The 18,915-nt window shown below is 41.6% G+C and overlaps 1 protein-coding gene across 1 annotated transcript; it reads left to right on the top strand.

Annotated features, from left to right (window-relative positions):
* Positions 1-14,819: 14,819 nt before the first annotated feature.
* On the top strand, positions 14,820-18,890 carry LOC133421412 (uncharacterized). Its single transcript, XM_061710994.1, has 3 exons — positions 14,820-14,989; positions 15,169-15,351; positions 17,356-18,890. Exons 1-3 carry the CDS (start codon positions 14,884-14,886, stop codon positions 17,676-17,678), a joined length of 612 nt encoding a protein of 203 aa, XP_061566978.1. The 5' UTR covers positions 14,820-14,883; the 3' UTR covers positions 17,679-18,890.
* Positions 18,891-18,915: the final 25 nt, after the last annotated feature.

The following is an 18,915-nucleotide window of genomic DNA, read 5'->3' as shown; positions in this document are numbered from 1 at the left end:
CGTCTCTTGTGTGGTTACATGCACATCTAAATCAAGCTTTTGGCAACAGTCTAGCTAAGGATTAAAGTGGAGGTTCAGAGAAATCCAAATATACATTTGCGAGAAGACAATCGATTATTGAGTGCGGTGCGTTCGACTCCGTGATGCTGTTGTTGGATGCTGGATGTTCTTCCAGTTCCTTATTTGTTGTTCGTCCTCTTCTCCGACTGTGTTGATATTCTGGCTTTTGCTGTGTCGTCACTTCCAGAGGAGGGAGTCCCGGGGCAGTCAGTAGCTCGGCTAAGCCTGGGTTGTGTTTACATGCTGGAATTAATAACTCGAATTAGGACCGAATTATCTGGTCCTAATAGCTCGATCCCAAGAGCTTCAGTTCGGTTTGACTACGGCGAAGGTGTAAACATGGCTTTTAAAAATTTTATATTGTTCAGATATGGTCATGTTCTGGGTCTCTGGGAAGCGCCTAGAGACAACTTCTGTTGTAATAGACGCTATATAAATAAAATTGAATTGGATTAAGGCAACAATTCGACTTTCTTTTTCCAATTTTATTATAAACTTAAGAGTAAGTTCTAAGGAGGCAGAAGCCCCTAACTCTTCCCTTTTTGACTTCGTTTTTTAACATACAGTTAAAATTACTTCAGTTTATCTGTAGCCACCCTACTCAAACTATCACTTAAAGTGAAATTAAATTTTTGAATCCGTTAGGTTTAAAATAACAATTTAGCCTCATGTAGGTCAATTGCCCCAAACGCTAACATTAATCGACGTTTTACTAAAATCACATGCTCTGTTCTAACTCAAAGCTGCTTTGTTTTGAGGGCAGACTGCCTTCGCTGTTAATTGCAAAGCAAAGCAGGAAATGCTGGTCAGAGTCTCAGTCGGGGGTTTTCTGGTTGGTATAATCTCATTTCACCAGAGGTAGCCACTATTTACATTTACAGAATATTGTGAACAAACTGGAGGAGAATTGTTGATTTGGTTTTCTTCTTCTTTTTCTCGCATGTTATGTTGCTATTTGTACATGTAAAAACTCTGAAAAGTCCACATTAAAGGGAGTGAATCTCACCCACAAAAGATAGTGCTCTTGATCCTCCTAAATCAAATCATTGGGAGACAAGACTTTCTTTTGTTTGCTTATGACATCACCATAAACCATGTCTGCAAAATACCTCTAGAGGGGATAGTTTGGTTTACCTCAAAGAATGAGCAGCCGTCTCAATCTGCAATCAAAACATGGAGTTTTGCAGCTGTACCATATTGGCAGCCACCACCTTTTAGTCAGACATAAAGATACAGCATCTATAAGCTGATATTTTCAGGCCAACTTTATGTCATTAGTAAATATACACAGCGTTTGCCACGCTTTAATGTCCTCGTTCCCTCTCACAATGCTTAAAAAGGATCTCAGGTCTTGTTTTGTCCCAGTCTTTCTGAACACTGGTGCAGAAGCACAGGCTTGTTTTCACTTCTTCATTTCAGAATCAGAATTCTCTGCACATGGTCTTTTTGTCACAGGTCAAGACTACGGAGAGGGAGTCCGGCCTCCCATCACTCCTTCATCCAGAGCTACACTCCCTCTCCACGGCTACAGAGCAGCACAGGTGAGAAACAGAAACACCACAGCACAGGGGGGAAGGAAAAAACAAACCAACAAACAGGAATACCGAGGCGTGGTAACGCTGCCGTACATAAGAGGACTCACAGAACGCATCCCAAGGACAATGGAAAAATACAACACTTACACACCCGTCAAAACAAACACAACACTTCGCCAGATACTGGTTCATCCCAAGGACAAAATACACCCAGAAAACACCATTTACGAAATACCATGCCAATCATGCAATAAAACACACACCGGGGAGACGGGGAGGAGCTTTATTACAAGGAAGAAGGAACATAAAAAGGAGTGTGAGAAGGAGACAGCAAGACAAACAGGAACACTACAAGTTAGCCATCACCGATCACTGCAAAAGGGAAAACCACATCATGGGAAAAGGCCACGGCACCGACGACAACAAACACCAGCGCTGGATCAGGGAGGACACAGTGATCAGGAAGCGGAGCCCGAGGGCCATCAGCAGGGACGAGGAGCCTTCATGCTCTCCCTCCTGGAGCAGCAGAGGGCGGGACTCACCTGTCAAATCAGCTGATAAATGGCATCTTGTGACTGATGAAAGCAAAAGGAATCACCGAAACATGTCAGGTAATTAAAAACCTAAACATTTCTTGTCCGAAAAAAAGAATTAGCAAATTAAATTGTAAATCCATGGACAAAATTAACTTTATTAAATCACAAACAATGTTTATTTTATTTCATTGACTGAGCACTTAAGCCATGGTCCCTAACTGTACTTGTTGTTCTTCACTAGTGTTGTGGAATTTATCAAAAACCAGTTCAGAAGTCCGCTCGTGGTATAGAGAGGTTTTAATCAGTTCAGCCGGCGGTCGACATGACCATCGCAGATCGAGTCTGTATTTGGTGTGTCGACACAAATTGGTTTGTCCAAAGGATTTTTATACAAAAGTTACAGGAATAAACCAGCCCAGTGAGAGAGGTGGGACTTTTAGCTTTGGGACCACCCCTGAGTGATCAGGAAGTCCGTATATGTTCTTTGTCTCTGTGGGGGCTGGAAGTCTCGGCAGGGATGCAGAACGCCGGACCTTGCGTGACAATGTCCCGGCAGGGGTCCCCAGGAACTGGAACCCGCATGTCTATGAGCATAAGGGGGGGCTTGAGCAATCTGCAAGGCGTCGTTGTGTCCCTGCAGGGGGGCCAAATGGTCAAAATGCTTCATCAATTCACAATTTTTTTTTTTTTTTTTTTTTTTTTTTACAGTGGAGTACATCATTTTAGTAATAGTTTGAGTGATACATGTGTTTGCAAGTAAACCTTAGACATGTGGTCGGAAACCAAATAACAACAAGCCAACAAAGCAAATTCAAATATCAAGTAACCAACATGTCCTAACTGTTCTTTAAACCAATGAAACAAACTACTTATGACAGGTGTATGTAACATTTTGGCAATATCTTTCAAGTGATGCGTTATTTCTTGGACTGTGGCATTGCGGGTATAAATGTACAACATTCAGTTTTAATGACAGCACAAGTTCCCCTTGAGAAGCTAGTAAGTAGTCCAATGCAGCACGATTCCGCAAGGCCATCATCCCTAGAGCAGCCATCTCCCGTGAGAGCATCGGCATGCCCCCTGTTGCGGTCCTTGCCGAATCCTCAATGGAATCGGGCAGTGGTTTTTGGCTTGTTTTAGGCTTAACAAGCGGTTCTTCAGAAGGAGAGTATGTGGAGTCACATCTCGATGCTACACCATAATTGTCTCGCTTGTGGGGGTCTGCGGGGCCTGTGCTGCTCCTCTGCTCCTCCGCTCCTCAGCTCCTCCACCAGTCGTGGAGGTCCTGGGTGTTGGAGCTGGGCTTTCCTGCCCGCGTTGCTCCCCTCAATGGCTCCGACGGGGTACCACAGAAAGAAGAAGGAATCGGCCGGTCTCCGGTGCAAGGTCGAGGAGCTGTGCTCCCGCAGTGGGACGCGTGGAACCAGGCCAGCGCCCCCCACCCTTGAGTGTCGGTGGTGCAGGACGTGCTGAGCCCTGGACCACCGAGGCCCTCTCCGACACAAACCCAGTCTCCGGGTTGTGGCATGGTTTGCCACTAGGAGGAGACTGGACAGCTTTTACTTTTCTGTGGATTGACTGAACAACAGAAGTTTAGAGTACAACAGAATGATATCATGGATTCATCCATGGCATGGAAGTCCATCTTCTTCATATATACAGAACTGAATTGCTTGGTATGGTCATAGGTCTACCCATAATCCTTTCATGAGGCGTGAGTTTTGTGCCTCCTAATGGGTGTTAACAGGTGTCAACATTGTCCATTTAAGTCCAGTTTAAAATTCTCTGCACATACAAAAACATTTTCATACATGAACATTTTCATACAAGAATAATTTCATATCCCTCACATAATGTCTATTTGCAGAGCTTCAAAAAAAATCACGGTGGGGGGAAGTGTTGATAATGTTTGCAATATTTTTATAGGATGCAAATCTTGGAGCTTATCAGTCTTTCAACACTATCTGACACATTCCCCCTTTTGCTCATCTGTGATTGCCAACTGTGATCAGCTATCACGGGTACAAGGATGTGGGTGCAACAACGCGGCCGTCGTTGTTGACCCACAAATTATTTACATTTTTACAACCATGGGAATGCTACAATCCGTTTTTTCTTCACCTCAGTAGTCTTCTTGTAGGAGAGCTACATCATTAGGAGAAACCAGGTCGTTAGCGGGTATAGAAGGGCAAAGTTTTACATAGACAGGTAAGCCAAATTTGGCAGTTTCTTTTGCTGCATGGTCAGCGGAAGCATTGCCTAGTGAAAACAGGGTTGGACTGGGTGTGGGCTTCACATTTAACAAAGCAATAGATGAAGGTAGTTGACAGGCTTGTAACAGTTCACCAATCAATTAACCACATTTATCTCCGAGGATGAGATAAATGCTCGGTTCGCCCACAATATATAAAATCTATAAAATACAATATACACAACCAAAAGCATCTCTGGAATCTGTATAGATTGTAACAGTATTACCTTTTGATCAGTATATAGTTTCATCTACTTGGGTGGAGCTGGAGGAGGAGGGCGCTTTCAACAATTAAGAATTATCACAAATTGTATAACCTGCGTATGGTATTCCATTTTTATAAGCAGAGCCGTCAGTGAGGAAAACAGGAAAGGTCAGGACGAGTGTTAAAGACAGAGGTGTCAAAAGTATTCACATTCATTACTCAGGTAGAAGTATAGATATTAGAGTTCAAAAATACTCCTGTAGAAGTTGAAGTATTGTAGAAGTTGAAGTATCAACTCAAAATGTATTTATTTATTTTTTTAATTTTTTTTTTTTTTCAAGTAAAAGTATAAAGTACTGGTTTCAAAAGTACTTAAAGTATAAAAGTAAAAGTAATATAAGCGGAGAAAAACCATTAAGGCTAAAAGCCATTGAAAATGAATGCATCTTAGTATAATGCAAATATATTAAAGAACCATATATGTGCATTATTGAGCATTAACATGTGTTTCAGAGACCAGACACGTACAAACCAAATATGTTTATACTTCTCATCCAACCACAACCAAATTCACTCTATCCGGATGGCACAATTTAACTGGATAGTTTTTTAAAGGCCGAAATGAAATAGAGTAAGGCTGTTTTTAAAACGTAAGGAGTAAAAAGTAAAGATAATTGCGTGAAAATGTAAGGAGTAAAAGTAAAAAAAAAAAAACGTCTGAAAAATAATTACTCCAGTGAAGCATACACAACCAAAGGTTCTACTTAAGTAAGGTAATGAGGTATTTGTACTTCGTTACTTGACACCTCTAGTTAGAGATTAGTTATACATGCATTCAGAGACGTTATAGTAGGCCACAGACAGATTTCCATGCAATTAAATTATGAAGGTACCATAGGCAGGATAAGATTATGTAAATTGGGATGCTCTGATTTGCCTCACCACAATGGGAGCCGTTCCCATTTTCTTAGTTTGAGACGTGTGTGACATGTGGATTGGTGTGAATAATCATTGGCTGGCTCCTCTCCACCTCCTCTCAGCGCTCAACCTGTGTAGACAACACTTTTGAAAAAGACATTAGTATTTTCATACATTTCAGATTCTTTTTTTGCGTTATCCAGCCCTACCCTTTGTTTGAGGGCAATTAGCAAATATATATTTTGCATGTAGCCTGGAGGGAATCCATCAATCTGATCTCGTGACATAAAAGGTCTGAGCTTGCTCGGTGTGATTTTGGCAACAGCTGTGGGATTAAAGGGAATTCTACAAGCATCAAGTACTTTGCGCATCAAGTACTTTGCCTTTCAAATCATGTGACAAAGTTATTAGTTTAACAGCTGTTTCCTCTAGTCATTTTTGTGTATTTATTTAAATTCTCTTACTATTATTTTAGTTCTCTTTCGGCTCCAAATTTTGTAGACAACAGATTTTTGTAAAATCTAGTCGTCATCAGAAGTGTCATCGTCACTTGATTCTTTAATCTGTTTCATCGGATAAAGGTTTTGATTTTATCATTTAACTGGTTCTCTAATTTCATTTTTGTCTGCGTTGTGTTTTTAAATCCTTCTAGCCATCAGCTTTTTATTTTGATCAGTAAGCGAAGCTATTTGAGATTCTGCATTACGGCGTCTACCTTCATCCCTCCAAAAATCTGAGGGAGTTTGAAGTGCTTTTTAGTTATTTTAACAATATTTAATACTTACTAAGTAACAAACAAAACTAACAAATAAAACTATCGGTACCGTGATTACCATACATGTATTTAAAGAACTGAAAAACTTCCCAAAAACTTTCCAACTATCAGTCTACCTGAGCATATAAATCATTCCTGTTGATGCAAAGAAGAGCGAGTCGATTCTTGCAGAAATGAAATATACTCCATTTGGGAGAGCGTGTCATCCCACTTATAAAATAAAAGGGCAGTTCTTCTACATACAGTATGTCTATTTCTCACAAATATATCAGTGTTCCAACACTTACGGACCCCACGTCCTGCATATGCATAAGAATAGTCCCCCTGGACAATTTTTTTATTGGTACCAGACCAACCATGGCGCCATTTCTCTCTTTAATGTTACCCGAGATATTAAACCTTTTTTTTAGAAGAGCGAGTCAATTCTAAGGCAGGAGAAGCAGAACATTCTCACAACACAATCAAATTCAAGTGTTATGAAATTGTCAGCATTCCTAAAACATCTCTACAATAACCTTCCCAATAACACAAAATAATAATAAAAAATATAACCTTCACAACCACACAGCGGACTTACCTAAATTTAAGGATAACGTCAACTTTCTCTGGCACTCCAGTTCACAGACTTTCGACAACAGCCCAGAAACAATAATTTGGGATTTAAATGGATCCCTTACCTTTGAAAATTTAGATAGAGTCGCTGGTTGTGCCGTTGGTCTGGAAAAGGAGTTTCCGTCGAAGGTTTATTGTCAATCCGGGTCACCTGCACCAAATTGTTGTGGAATTTATCAAAAACCAGTTCAGAAGTCCGCTCGTGGTATAGAGAGGTTTTAATCAGTTCAGCCGGCGGTCGACATGACCATCGCAGATCGAGTCTGTATTTGGTGTGTCGACACAAATTGGTTTGTCCAAAGGATTTTTATACAAAAGTTACAGGAATAAACCAGCCCAGTGAGAGAGGTGGGACTTTTAGCTTTGGGACCACCCCTGAGTGATCAGGAAGTCCGTATATGTTCTTTGTCTCTGTGGGGGCTGGAAGTCTCGGCAGGGATGCAGAACGCCGGACCTTGCGTGACAATGTCCCGGCAGGGGTCCCCAGGAACTGGAACCCGCATGTCTATGAGCATAAGGGGGGGCTTGAGCAATCTGCAAGGCGTCGTTGTGTCCCTGCAGGGGGGCCAAATGGTCAAAATGCTTCATCACTAGTAAGTCACTTTGTATAAAAGAGTCTTCTAAATGCATGAGTGTAACTCCACGTAGACACAAATAAATGTTTGTCTTTAGGTTTTCTAAACACAAACTCACAGCATTATGACGCCATCAAAAGGGCTTCAGATGATATAAAACGTGTCGTGTCTTCAACAACCCCAGAGAAGCGGAGGATTTCCTCAACTCTCAGCCGAGAACGACGCAGGAGAGGTCCCCTCGGGCTCTGGCTGGCGGGGCTGTGAGCCGACACACGCGGGCCGGCGCCGCGCAGGCGGCGGCGGCGGAGGATCCATTGCGTCCCCGTCACATCGCCTGGATGGATGTGGGACTCATCAGCTGATAATATTCCTGAACGATGTATGCCGCAACGGATCACGGTGAATGGACATCTCTTTTTCTTTCACGCTTCATATTCCATTTAACTTTATGCACTTGCTCTAGTGGTGGAACAAGGTAATTCGCATATAAGACTTTATTTCTGCATTTTGAACATTCTTAAAGTGACTGTTTAGTTTAAAGACTGGATTTCTCCAGATGCGGGTTTAATCCCTCTTATATATATTTTTTTTCTACTGCTCTTATTGACAGTCTGAGTTGCTCTAATATTTTAATTTATTTTATTTATTTATTTATTTTTAATTGATTGATTTATTTATTTTTTCTTTCTAAAGTGTCAGTCACTGCTGTCATAGTTATAAGTTGGCGACGTATATGCTCAGCATTTTGAACTTTCTTGAAGGGACTGTTTAGCTTCAAGGCTGGACATTTTTTATTTATTTTTATTTTATTTATTTTTTTTAAATTGATTTATTTATTTATTTTTTTTTTTTAATTGATTTATTTATTTTTTCTTTCTAAAATGTCAGTCACTGCTGTCATAGTTATAAGTTGGCGACGTATATGCTCAACATTTTGAACATTCTTAAAGTGACTGTTTAGTTTAAAGATTGGATTTCTCCAGATGCGGGTTTAATCCCTTTTATAAGGCGAAAATCCCCCTTTTTTTATTTCTACTGCTCTTATTAACAGTCTGAGTTGTTCTAATATTTTAATTTATTTTATTTATTTATTTATTTTTAATTGATTTATTTATTTATTTTTTCTTTCTAAAGTGTCAGTCACTGCTGTCATAGTTATAAGTTGGCGTCGTATATGCTCAGCATTTTGAACTTTCTTGAAGGGACTGTTTAGCTTCAAGGCTGGACATTTTTTTTTTTTTTTTTTTTTTTTTTTTTTAATTGATTTATTTATTTATTTATTTATTTATTTATTTTTTTAATTGATTTATTAATTTTTTCTTTCTAAAATGTCACTCACTGCTGTCATAGTTATAAGTTGGCGACGTATATGCTCAGCATTTTGAACTTTCTTGAAGGGACTGTTTAGCTTCAAGGCTGGACATTTTTTATTTATTTTAATTTTATTTTATTTAATTTTTTTTAAATTGATTGATTTATTTATTTATTTTTTATTTTTTTTAATTTATTTATTTATTTTTTCTTTCTAAAATGTCAGTCACTGCTGTCATAGTTATAAGTTGGCGACGTATATGCTCAACATTTTGAACATTCTTAAAGTGACTGTTTAGTTTAAAGATTGGATTTCTCCAGATGCGGGTTTAATCCCTTTTATAAGGCGAAAATCCCCCTTTTTTATTTCTACTGCTCTTATTAACAGTCTGAGTTGTTCTAATATTTTATTTTATTTATTTATTTATTTTTAATTGATTTATTAATTTTTTCTTTCTAAAATGTCACTCACTGCTGTCATAGTTATAAGTTGGCGACGTATATGCTCAACATTTTGAACTTCTTAAAGTGACTGTTTAGCTTCAAGACTGGATAGATTTTTTTTTTTTTTTTTTTTTTTTTCTCTCTCTTCTAATAATATCAGTCACTGCTGTCATGGTTATGTGCAATGTCAACAACTTTGATCTTCATGAGTGTTATAAGTTACCGTTGTCACCACAGAATTCCTGCTGGATTTGATTTATCTTTAGTTTTATGGTATATTGCAGCCTTAGCAGAGGGGCATTTCTGTTTTTACACGCTCAAGAGATTTTCTCACATCAGGGGGTAGATCTCAGTTTTGCCCTTGGTGTAGCCAACACTTTAATGGTAAGGCAGCTACCTCAGTCTTATAGTTTTAATTATGGCTATTGTGTTGTATCTCATGCATCATAAATAGGTCGGTACATTTTTACACGCAGCTCCTTGTGCACGGTTCATGCATGTAGTTCTAAGTATTGAAGGGATGACTTCTTTGACATGTTTTTCGTTATTGATACAGTCTGGGAGGGGAGGGGCTGGCTGCTGCTGCCCTACTGCTGCCCTATTTCCGACTATGGTCACGGAATCAAGTATTAGGGAAGGTTTGTTAGTTAGGGCATATTTCTGGCCCTTTCGGGGGGTGGGTTGGGTGGGGGGTGGGTTTAAACGTTTATTTTATTTTTTCACTATTTGTTTTGATGTGGAGCGGCTCACATCGTGGATTTTGTGTTCACATTCTGTTTGTGTGGTGGGAGAGAGGCTTGACTGTTTTAAGTTATACTCACATCTGCTTGGGTTCATCATTTCAGAGGGTCGCAGGGGCTGTTTTCATGTCTCTGTCCGCATCCGCTATAGAGGCTTCATTCTAAATTATGCCTGAACTTAATATTTTGAGCTGGAACGCGGGCGGCCTGAATAGCCCTCACAAGAGGATTAGCACCTTGAGTTTATTTCGCAGAAGGAGAATAGATGTTGCATTGGTACAGGAGACGCATCTCTTGGCTGCTGATGTCAGACGCCTGGCAGATAAACATTATCATGTGATAGCTTCCTCCTCGTCTGGTACGAAGACCAAGGGTGTGGCGGTTGTTGCCAGACGTAACTTTAAAGTTAAAATCCATGACACATGCTCCGACAAGGAGGGCAGGCTGGCAATTGTGAAGACAGAAATTAGCAGCAGGAAAGTTGCCTTCATATCGGTGTATGCACCAAACTGTTTTGATAGGGTCTTTTACGAAAACTTGACAAATAGTATGCTGGAACTGAATGATTATTCGTTAGTGGTGGGGGGAGACTTTAACGCTGTTTGGAGTGCAGCCAATGACAGGTCAAGTAAATCCGAGACAAGGGATCAGAAACTAGCGTCCACAGCTTTACAGACGTGGGCTAGCAGCTTGGGGCTCACAGATCTGTGGCGTTCGACTAATCCATCAATCAAAGACTACTCCTTTTTCTCTGCTCGACACAAATCTTGCTCAAGAATTGACTACATATTTGCGTCCCCTAAACTCTTCTCTAATATTCACAGTGTTTCTCTGCTTCCCATGGCCCTCTCCGATCATAAAGGTGTGCTTTGTTCATCGGTGCTCATTAACGCTTCCCCTCGTGCACCAAAATGGCGCCTTAACACGACCCTGTTAAGACAAGAAGAGTTTGGGGCACAATTTACAGAAAAACTTAAGGAATTCTTGGAGTTCAATGTTGGTTCAGTCGACGATCCTAGAATACTTTGGGACTCAATTAAAGGTTTTATCAGGGGTAATGCCACATGGTTTTCCTCCAACCAGCGCAAGATGCAAATTTCTAAATTACATGAATTGGAAAACAAACTTGCAAAACTAGAATCCGCGTTGTCTGCTAATTACTCAGAACAGATAGTCTTGCAGCGTGAGGTGATCAAAAAAGAAATCAATGCCATCCTCAGACGCCGATCAGAATTCTTAATCCACAGGACTAGGCAGCGTTATTATTTTCATGGGTCAAGGCCCAGCCACCTTTTGGCGATGAAGATTAGGTCAAATGAGCAGTTTTCAGATATCTCCTCTATCAAATTACAGTCAGGAGCTATTACCACCGACCCAATGCAGATTAATGACTCTTTTCGCAGTTTTTACTCTGACCTGTATGAATCAGACATACTTTTCGACAAAGATAAATGTGACGATTATTTGGCCCAATTAAAGTTACCTCGTCTTGCGGTGGAGGCGGCAAATGAGTTGGCAAAACCATTTTCTCTTGAAGAACTTAAGAGGGCTGTGCTCAGTATGCAAAGGGGCAAATCACCGGGTCTCGATGGCATTCCGCCAGAATTTTACGCGGCCTTCTGGGACCTTCTTGGCCCGCTGCTTCTCAGTATGATCCATTTTTCGATGGAGAAGGGCTCTTTTTCTAGGGATGTGAATACAGCTGTAATCACCTTACTACTGAAAAAGGATAAAAACCCGACGGAATGTGGTAATTACAGGCCCCTTAGTCTGTTGAACGCCGACGTAAAAATTTATGCCAAGGCTCTCTCTCGACGTCTGCAACCGCATATCTCGTCACTGGTTCACTGTGACCAGACAGGCTTTATGAAATCGCGTCTAGCCTCTGACAATGTCCGCCGACTGTTGCACGTAATCGACGCCGCAACAGACATCAAACATCCGGCAGCTGTTTTATCCCTTGACGCGATGAAGGCGTTCGATCGCCTTGAGTGGTCCTTTTTGTGGTCGGTGTTGGGGGCGATGGGTTTTGGAGACGATTTTGTGAAAATGGTACAGCTATTATACTCAAACCCCTCTGCAATGGTTCTTACAGGTAACATTTGCTCCACTCTGTTCCCAGTAACTAGATCATCTCGTCAGGGCTGTCCTTTGAGCCCGACGCTGTTTGCTCTGTCTCTTGAACCCCTAGCGCAGATGATCCGATTATCACCGGTTATTAAGCCCATAACTGTTCATAACACACTCCACCACCTGGCGCTTTACGCTGACGATATTTTAATCTTTCTTGGCGACCCGTTACAGTCTGCCCCCCACCTCTTATCAATGTTGGATGAATTTGGCTCGCTATCAGGGTTCAAAATTAATTGGTCGAAGTCGGCTCTGCTGCCATTGAACAAAGTGACTAGGGACTCTGTTTTACCTCCTAATATTCCCTCGGTTCCACATTTCAAATATTTGGGCATTGAGATATTTCCCTCTTTACACCTTATTGTGAAGCACAATTATACTGAGGTACTGAATAAGGTCTTGAGTGATTTGGAGAGATGGTCCAGCCTGCCCAACTCACTTCAGGCTCGCTTTTCTATTGTCAAAATGAATGTATTGCCCAGAATAAACTTTGTTAGCTCTATGGTCCCCCTCCCTCCCCCTACTGGATACTGGGGTAAACTGCAGGCGGCTGTTTCAAGATTTATCTGGAATGGCAAGAGACCCCGCCTCAGATCTGCCACTGTCCAGCGCAAGAGATTAGATGGAGGTTTAGCAGTTCCCAACTTCAAATTTTATCATTGGTCTTTCTCTCTCAGACCCCTGGTCACATGGTTTGACTCTCAGACGTCGGTTTCCTGGCGCACGATGGAAGAAAGAATGGTGCACCCTTGGTCTTTGGCAGATGTTTTATTTGCGAATATCTCTGTGAGGCAGTGTCAGCTGCGCTGCGGCCCCATTGTGTCCCATCTGATTCGGGTTTGGCGCTCTGTAGAAAGGATTTGTAATATATCTTGTAGATGGCACCTACAATCACCAATTTTCAATAATAAGGACTTGCTGATCGGGGGGAGACCTATCACCTATTCTCAGTGGGAAAGGGGAGGTGTACAGTTTTTGGGTGATATATTCAGCTTAGATGGTTTACGCTCTTTTCAGGACATTAAGAATAACTTCAATTTACCAGGCACTTCCTTTTTTTTTTATTTGCAGCTGAGAGCTTCTCTTAAAGCACACGGTGTACCTTGGCAGCACCCGCTACCTACACATCCACTTCACGAGTTGATCATTACTAATAGACCCTCGAGGGGAATGGTATCCACTTTGTATTTGTACATGCTTGAGGCCTCCTACAAAACGCTTCCAGTAGACAGGTTGTGGAGGGGTGATGTCCCCGGACTGGTTCAGGATTTTGACTGGGACGAGGTGTGGGCCAATATCAAACTTGCCTCTCGAAATCCTGACCATCAACAGATCCATCATAATTTTGTGCATAGGACCTACCTGACCCCTCGTAGGCTACATTTTATGAAAGTTATCAGTGATCCCTCATGCACCCTGTGTACATTAAAAACTCCTGGCACTTTTCTCCACATGGTGTGGGAGTGCCCCCCCGTCGCTCGTTTTTGGCAGGGCGTGGCCGCTGAGCTGACGACACTCATATCAGAGACATTACCTGTGACCATACCAGTGTTATTACTGAATGATCTTTACGCACTTCCAGTCCCTGAACGTCAGAAACGGGTCATATTAGCAGGTCTAACAGCTGCTAAGAAAATGATAGCAGTACGTTGGAAGCCCCCTCATACTTTGTCCATCAAACAATGGATCTTGACTTTTCTTGATGTTACTTACATGGAGTTATCGACAGCCCGTATAAATGGGGCCAAAGAGGCGAATGTGAATATGTGGCTCACCACAGCTGAAGCACTGAAGCGCTTGCTTTGATCCTCGTGTCTTTTTTTTTTGTTGTGTATTTGACTTAACTTGCTTAGCACCGTGAGGTTCTATATTCACTGTTTCACAAATCCGCGACTCTCTCTCTCTCTTTTTTTTTTTTTTTTTTTTTGTTGCTTGCTTTAGCCGCCCTGTCTCGATTTTATTTTGATTTTATATACAGACGTCAGATAATTGTCCTGGTCTGTAATAGTTTATTTCATTTTATGTGTGTCCGGGTGGGTAGGGTGGGGGTGGGGGGATTGATGTAACATATTCAGTGCCTGTACATCATTGATTGTTGGTTTTCTGTTTGAGTGAAAATAAAATAAAAATTTGATCAAAAAAAAAATAAAACGTGGACATTTGGGGATTTCCTTTTGTTTCAATCACTTGTTTTCTTCTTCTTTTCTTCTTTCTTTTTTTTACTCAAAGCAAGGAACACCTTTCCAGAAGTTAAATTAAAGTGATATTGTAATCTCAGCTGTTTTTCTCACGGTTTTTCTTTTAACCATCTTCTTTTATTCTAATTTCACCTTTTTTGTTTTTTTTTGTGAGGTTTCACCATACAAAATCCAAATTCTATCCATTTACATGACAGGTCATGAATCAAAATAGGAAAGATTTCAAAACTTTTGCAAGGCACTGTACGTCTGTACTTGTCCCACTATGACTTATCAAATTGAAACGGTTCTACTTAAATGAAACAGTTTAAAAGTCAGGAACTCTTGTTGAAACAGAAACATGCCTCCTGTGTCGGCGACTCTGCCCCCCATGGGGCACATGTAGTGATTCACTCTTTCCTTCTAAATGGAGGAACTGAAACATCTGTTAGGCTTCCTGCATTCATTTCACAAATGCTCCTATCACATCCCTCCTCTGCATGTGCGTGTGTCTGTCTCTTGGTTGTTTTTTTTTTAGTCCCGGGTTTGCGTGACGGACATACATTCAGAGGAGAGTAACAGCAGATCCCCTCGTCTCTAACCCTGCTCCAGCCATGACTGAGAAGCAGCAGTGTCCTGAGGGCCAGGCCTGGGATATCCTGCTCAGACGCTGCTACGGCCGCCAGATAGCACCCAGACGGAAGCCTCTTCCAACTACAGGTGACTTTCACTCAGCTTACCTTCTTGTTCACCTTTATTTAAAGGGGGAGGGGAGTTATTAACCTGACTCATTAAAAGCCTGTTGGGACACATCTTAGTTCTTTACCTGATTTTACTTTTACAGTTTTTTTGTTGTTTCTGTTTTTTTTTGTTGTGTTTTGACTTTTCTCCTCCCTCAGAACAAACCCTGATAGTCGTGGACCAGGTCAGGACCAAGACCACCGCTGCCAAAGCTGACGCCCTGCTGGTGCTGAGTCCAACTCTCTGGATCTGCGTGACCTTGATCACGCTGGGCTCCTTCTTGGCTCTGACTTTTTGGTTTCTGATTTGTAGACGCCAGACTGGAGCCAGTGCCAACTCGGGTAGGGGCTGGTTTTAATGCTTTATGCTTCTTCCTTATTCATTTTTAAAATACAATATAACCTTCAGCTGTTTTGAAGATGGAAAAAAAGTTCTCAGGAGTAACTTTTATCTTCACTACATAACGAGTCCTAGTGTCCTGTGGTTTAAATGTTGTCCAAAGACCAGCTAATACTAGAAACCACTGTTGAAGTGGACAGAAAAACACACTGTGTTTGGTAAACAACTGATTTAAGCAGAAATAGAAGCATTTACATGATCTTATAAATCATGGCAAATTTAACAGATAAAACACGTATTCAACACTACAGCACTTCTTTTTTTTTTTAAGTATTCACCCAGGGGAGAAGGTGTTTTATTCAGAGCGGAGGGGATCTGGCAGGCAGAGCGAGCATCTTTTGCGGCGTGTGGAGGAAATGGGGTGGCAGGCAGGCAGGTGATGAAGTGTGACGTTCATCTCAGCAGAAACTCCACAGTTTCTGTTCTCTTCTTCACGCGTGTCCCATGGGTCGACGCCGCTCTCTCACCAGCTATTCTGGTTTCAGCACACATCCGCCGGTCGTGCACAACAAATAAGGTCCCCGCAGAAGCTTGAAAAGGCATGAACTAACTCTTCCTTAGTAAAGCATGCAATTGAGCAGAAGTTAGCTGAAGTTAACTTGAATCTGTGAAGCTGTAGGCATTTGAAAGATGCACATTTGCTTTGTAAACAAAGCCAAATGAGAGATAATCTTGCAGTAGTTGCTGTTAATGAGCCCGAAGGCTTGAATCAGACATAGATCTGTGCTTCATGTGTTGAACAGTGATGGATTGTTGATGTTACTTTCAAATTTGAATAATTCATTAATCATAAAGATAAAATAGATTGTTGCAGTTTATATTATTGAACTGTTAAAAAAAACAACTAAAACTAAACAAGTGAAATTGTTGCAGGTTAGATGAAGATGAAGGTTGGAATGACCTCTGAATGACTTGTTTAAATATGTGTAGTGTACGTGCTGCAGGCTGAGCCACATCCCTCTACCCCCAACGTTTGTATCTGAGATATAAATAGACTAAAACTGGGTCTCGTGTAGTGTTGTCCATCAGTTCCATGTTTGCCCCGGGAGAATTTCTTCCATTGTACATGAGAGATGAATGAGCATGAGCCAGAAATGGGAATCTTCTTTGGGTCTCACCCAGGTTAAACCACATACAGAACCAATAGAGAACCTTGAGACAATCCTCCTGGGACCAGGTTTTTCAGCTCATTTATGTCTCAGATGGACTCCACATACAAATGTTGGCTGGGTTTTTGACCAGGTTTTTCAGCTCATTTATGTCTCAGATGGACTCCACATACAAATGTTGGCTGGGTTTTTGCACAGTCAGCTCCAAAGCAGTCCCCAGCACACAGCTAGTCCACATGAACAGTTTTCAGCTTTTTTTCTTTTCTGTGCAAGATGTCGGGCATCGTATCTCTTCAATCCCTTGTGTTGCATGTCCGTATACATACCGTCTTTTGTCCAGGTGAACACAGGTACCTGTAGTCCTCCACCACCTCCACCTCTTCTCCCATGATGAAGTTAGTGTCCCGGTTATTCCTGGTCCAGCTAAAGTCTAAAGTCGTTCAAGATGCCAACATGACCGTGACTTAGTTTAAATCTTAGTCTCGCATGCAACACGTTCAGTTTTGGCCCAGTTGCAAGAAACATAAAAATCTTTAGGCAGAGAAGATTCGCTTTCACAACAGCATCCATTTGTCCTCGCTGAACAAAAGGTCCATTTACAGCTCTGTCCACAGCATCGCCAGGAATGTGAAAAACTATATTAGCCCAATTGGTTGCTATGAAACACCTTTGTGTTCTACTAATGTCGATCTAATGAGGTGAAGAGGGTAGAGGGTTGTATTTGGCTGGGAATTCCCTTTCTGCATTGTAAAGCACGAAAAGGGGTTGAATAAATGTGCCCATGGTATCAAACTGTATAAGGTCATAATACTTCAGGGTCTGTTATTTGTGTTGCAGAGGCTGCAGAGCCGGAACTGGAGCATCTCCAGAAACCCCAACCACCGCCCATATTCAATCCACCACTGTCAGAGAGAAATGGTCAGCCAGCAATGTTTCAGAGAGCAAACGAGGCCTCTTTCCCCTGCCATCAGTCGCACCCGGGTGTCCAAACAGGCTCTACGATGGGGAACGGCTTCAGCGTTTGTAGGGGCCCCATAGGTCATGGCAGCAAAGACGGGGGTGAAGCTCTGCATGCATGCAGCACCACGGCGGACCACAAAGTCCCACTTCCTGCCACAGAGTTGGGTGGCACTGCATTAGTTACAACTAAAACTGTATAGGAATATGTGCGTGCATGCATGTGTGTGTGTGTGTGTGTGTGTGTGTGGTTCTTCCTTTTGTGAGGAGCTTTGTTGTTGGCACCAGCAGTTCTTATTAGGGAGTGAATCATTGCTCTAATGAAGCAGAACATCATATTTTGAGTCAGGGCCTGGACGTGTTTCCAAACAAATGTCTAATTTGCGGTTGCAGTTCTGGTTTGCACCCCGGAGATCTCTTTATGGACTCCACAGGTCCCTCCACACCTGCGATGGATTCCTCTTGGTCAAAGCGAGAGGTTTCTTGTGTCGTTTCAGGTAATTCTGTTTACAAACTTGATTCCTGCCTAGTTGAGTCAGCCTGTCAAAGGACAGGCTGACTCAACTAATGAGTTCACAAGCTCATAATTAGTCATTTTTTGCACTATCACACCCACATGTACAGCCACCTTGACTTAACTTAGAGTTGCTGCATGCTATGGATAAAAAACCCTGGCAGCAGCAGTGAATTCTCCTGTGCTGCTGTCATATTTCCACGCTTTTCTAGTGAAATACCTAAGCCATAACTCTGGGCCAAGATGTTCTTCTACGTGGGTAGGAGGGTTGGTAATGTCGTGAGTCACATTGATTCCAGAGAACAGACATCAACTTAAGGAGCAGAATTTCCTGAGAGGGTTCACATGCCCTCCAGCAGTGACAAGGAAGAACCTCTTCAGAGACCCTGGACATGCAAAACAAGCTGTGTTTTCTTCTCGGGTTGCTTAATTCTGCACCTGCAAGTACTGAATTTGTCTGCTAACGCGATGCTGCTTGCTCATGGACATGTTTCATTGCACTCCACATATGGCACGAGTGTGGCTCCTTGTGTTACAACATCCTACTAAAGATAGCTATACATATATATGTGTGTATGTGTGTGCGTGCATGGGTGTGTGTGACAAATCCTATGTCTCTATTTGGTACAAATAGTATTCTAGAAGTAAATCATTACATATTAGACTTGTTTGGGGGTTTGTTTGGGAAGGTTTTGTTTAGGAGATGTTCTCTGGACTTAACTAGTCGCTGTATTCTGTTCCTCGTTGCACGCTCTGAACTCAGTATTCACTCATTTTGGTGAAATTTCTTATCTACTATGGTTTTTATGTTTTTTATACCCATAATATCTATTTTATCTGCAATCCTTAAAACTATGTAAGTTACTCTATGATGATGGCATTGACGGTTGTATATACTGTGTTTTATCTTGTTTTTTTTTTCAATA

This window comes from Cololabis saira, chromosome 21, assembly GCF_033807715.1.
Source record: "Cololabis saira isolate AMF1-May2022 chromosome 21, fColSai1.1, whole genome shotgun sequence".
NCBI lineage: Eukaryota > Metazoa > Chordata > Actinopteri > Beloniformes > Belonidae > Cololabis > Cololabis saira.
Note: the sequence above shows the minus strand (reverse complement) of the source record. Positions and strands in the feature narration are given on the sequence as shown.

Excerpts from the sequence above, each read along its gene's own strand:
- LOC133421412 (XM_061710994.1), top strand. The coding sequence starts at position 14,884 with ATGACTGAGAAGCAGCAGTGTCCTGAGGGCCAGGCCTGGGATATCCTG. Across the intron at positions 14,990-15,168 it reads GAAGCCTCTTCCAACTACAG|AACAAACCCTGATAGTCGTG; the intron begins GTGACTTTCACT and ends CTCCTCCCTCAG. Across the intron at positions 15,352-17,355 it reads TGGAGCCAGTGCCAACTCGG|AGGCTGCAGAGCCGGAACTG; the intron begins GTAGGGGCTGGT and ends TTTGTGTTGCAG.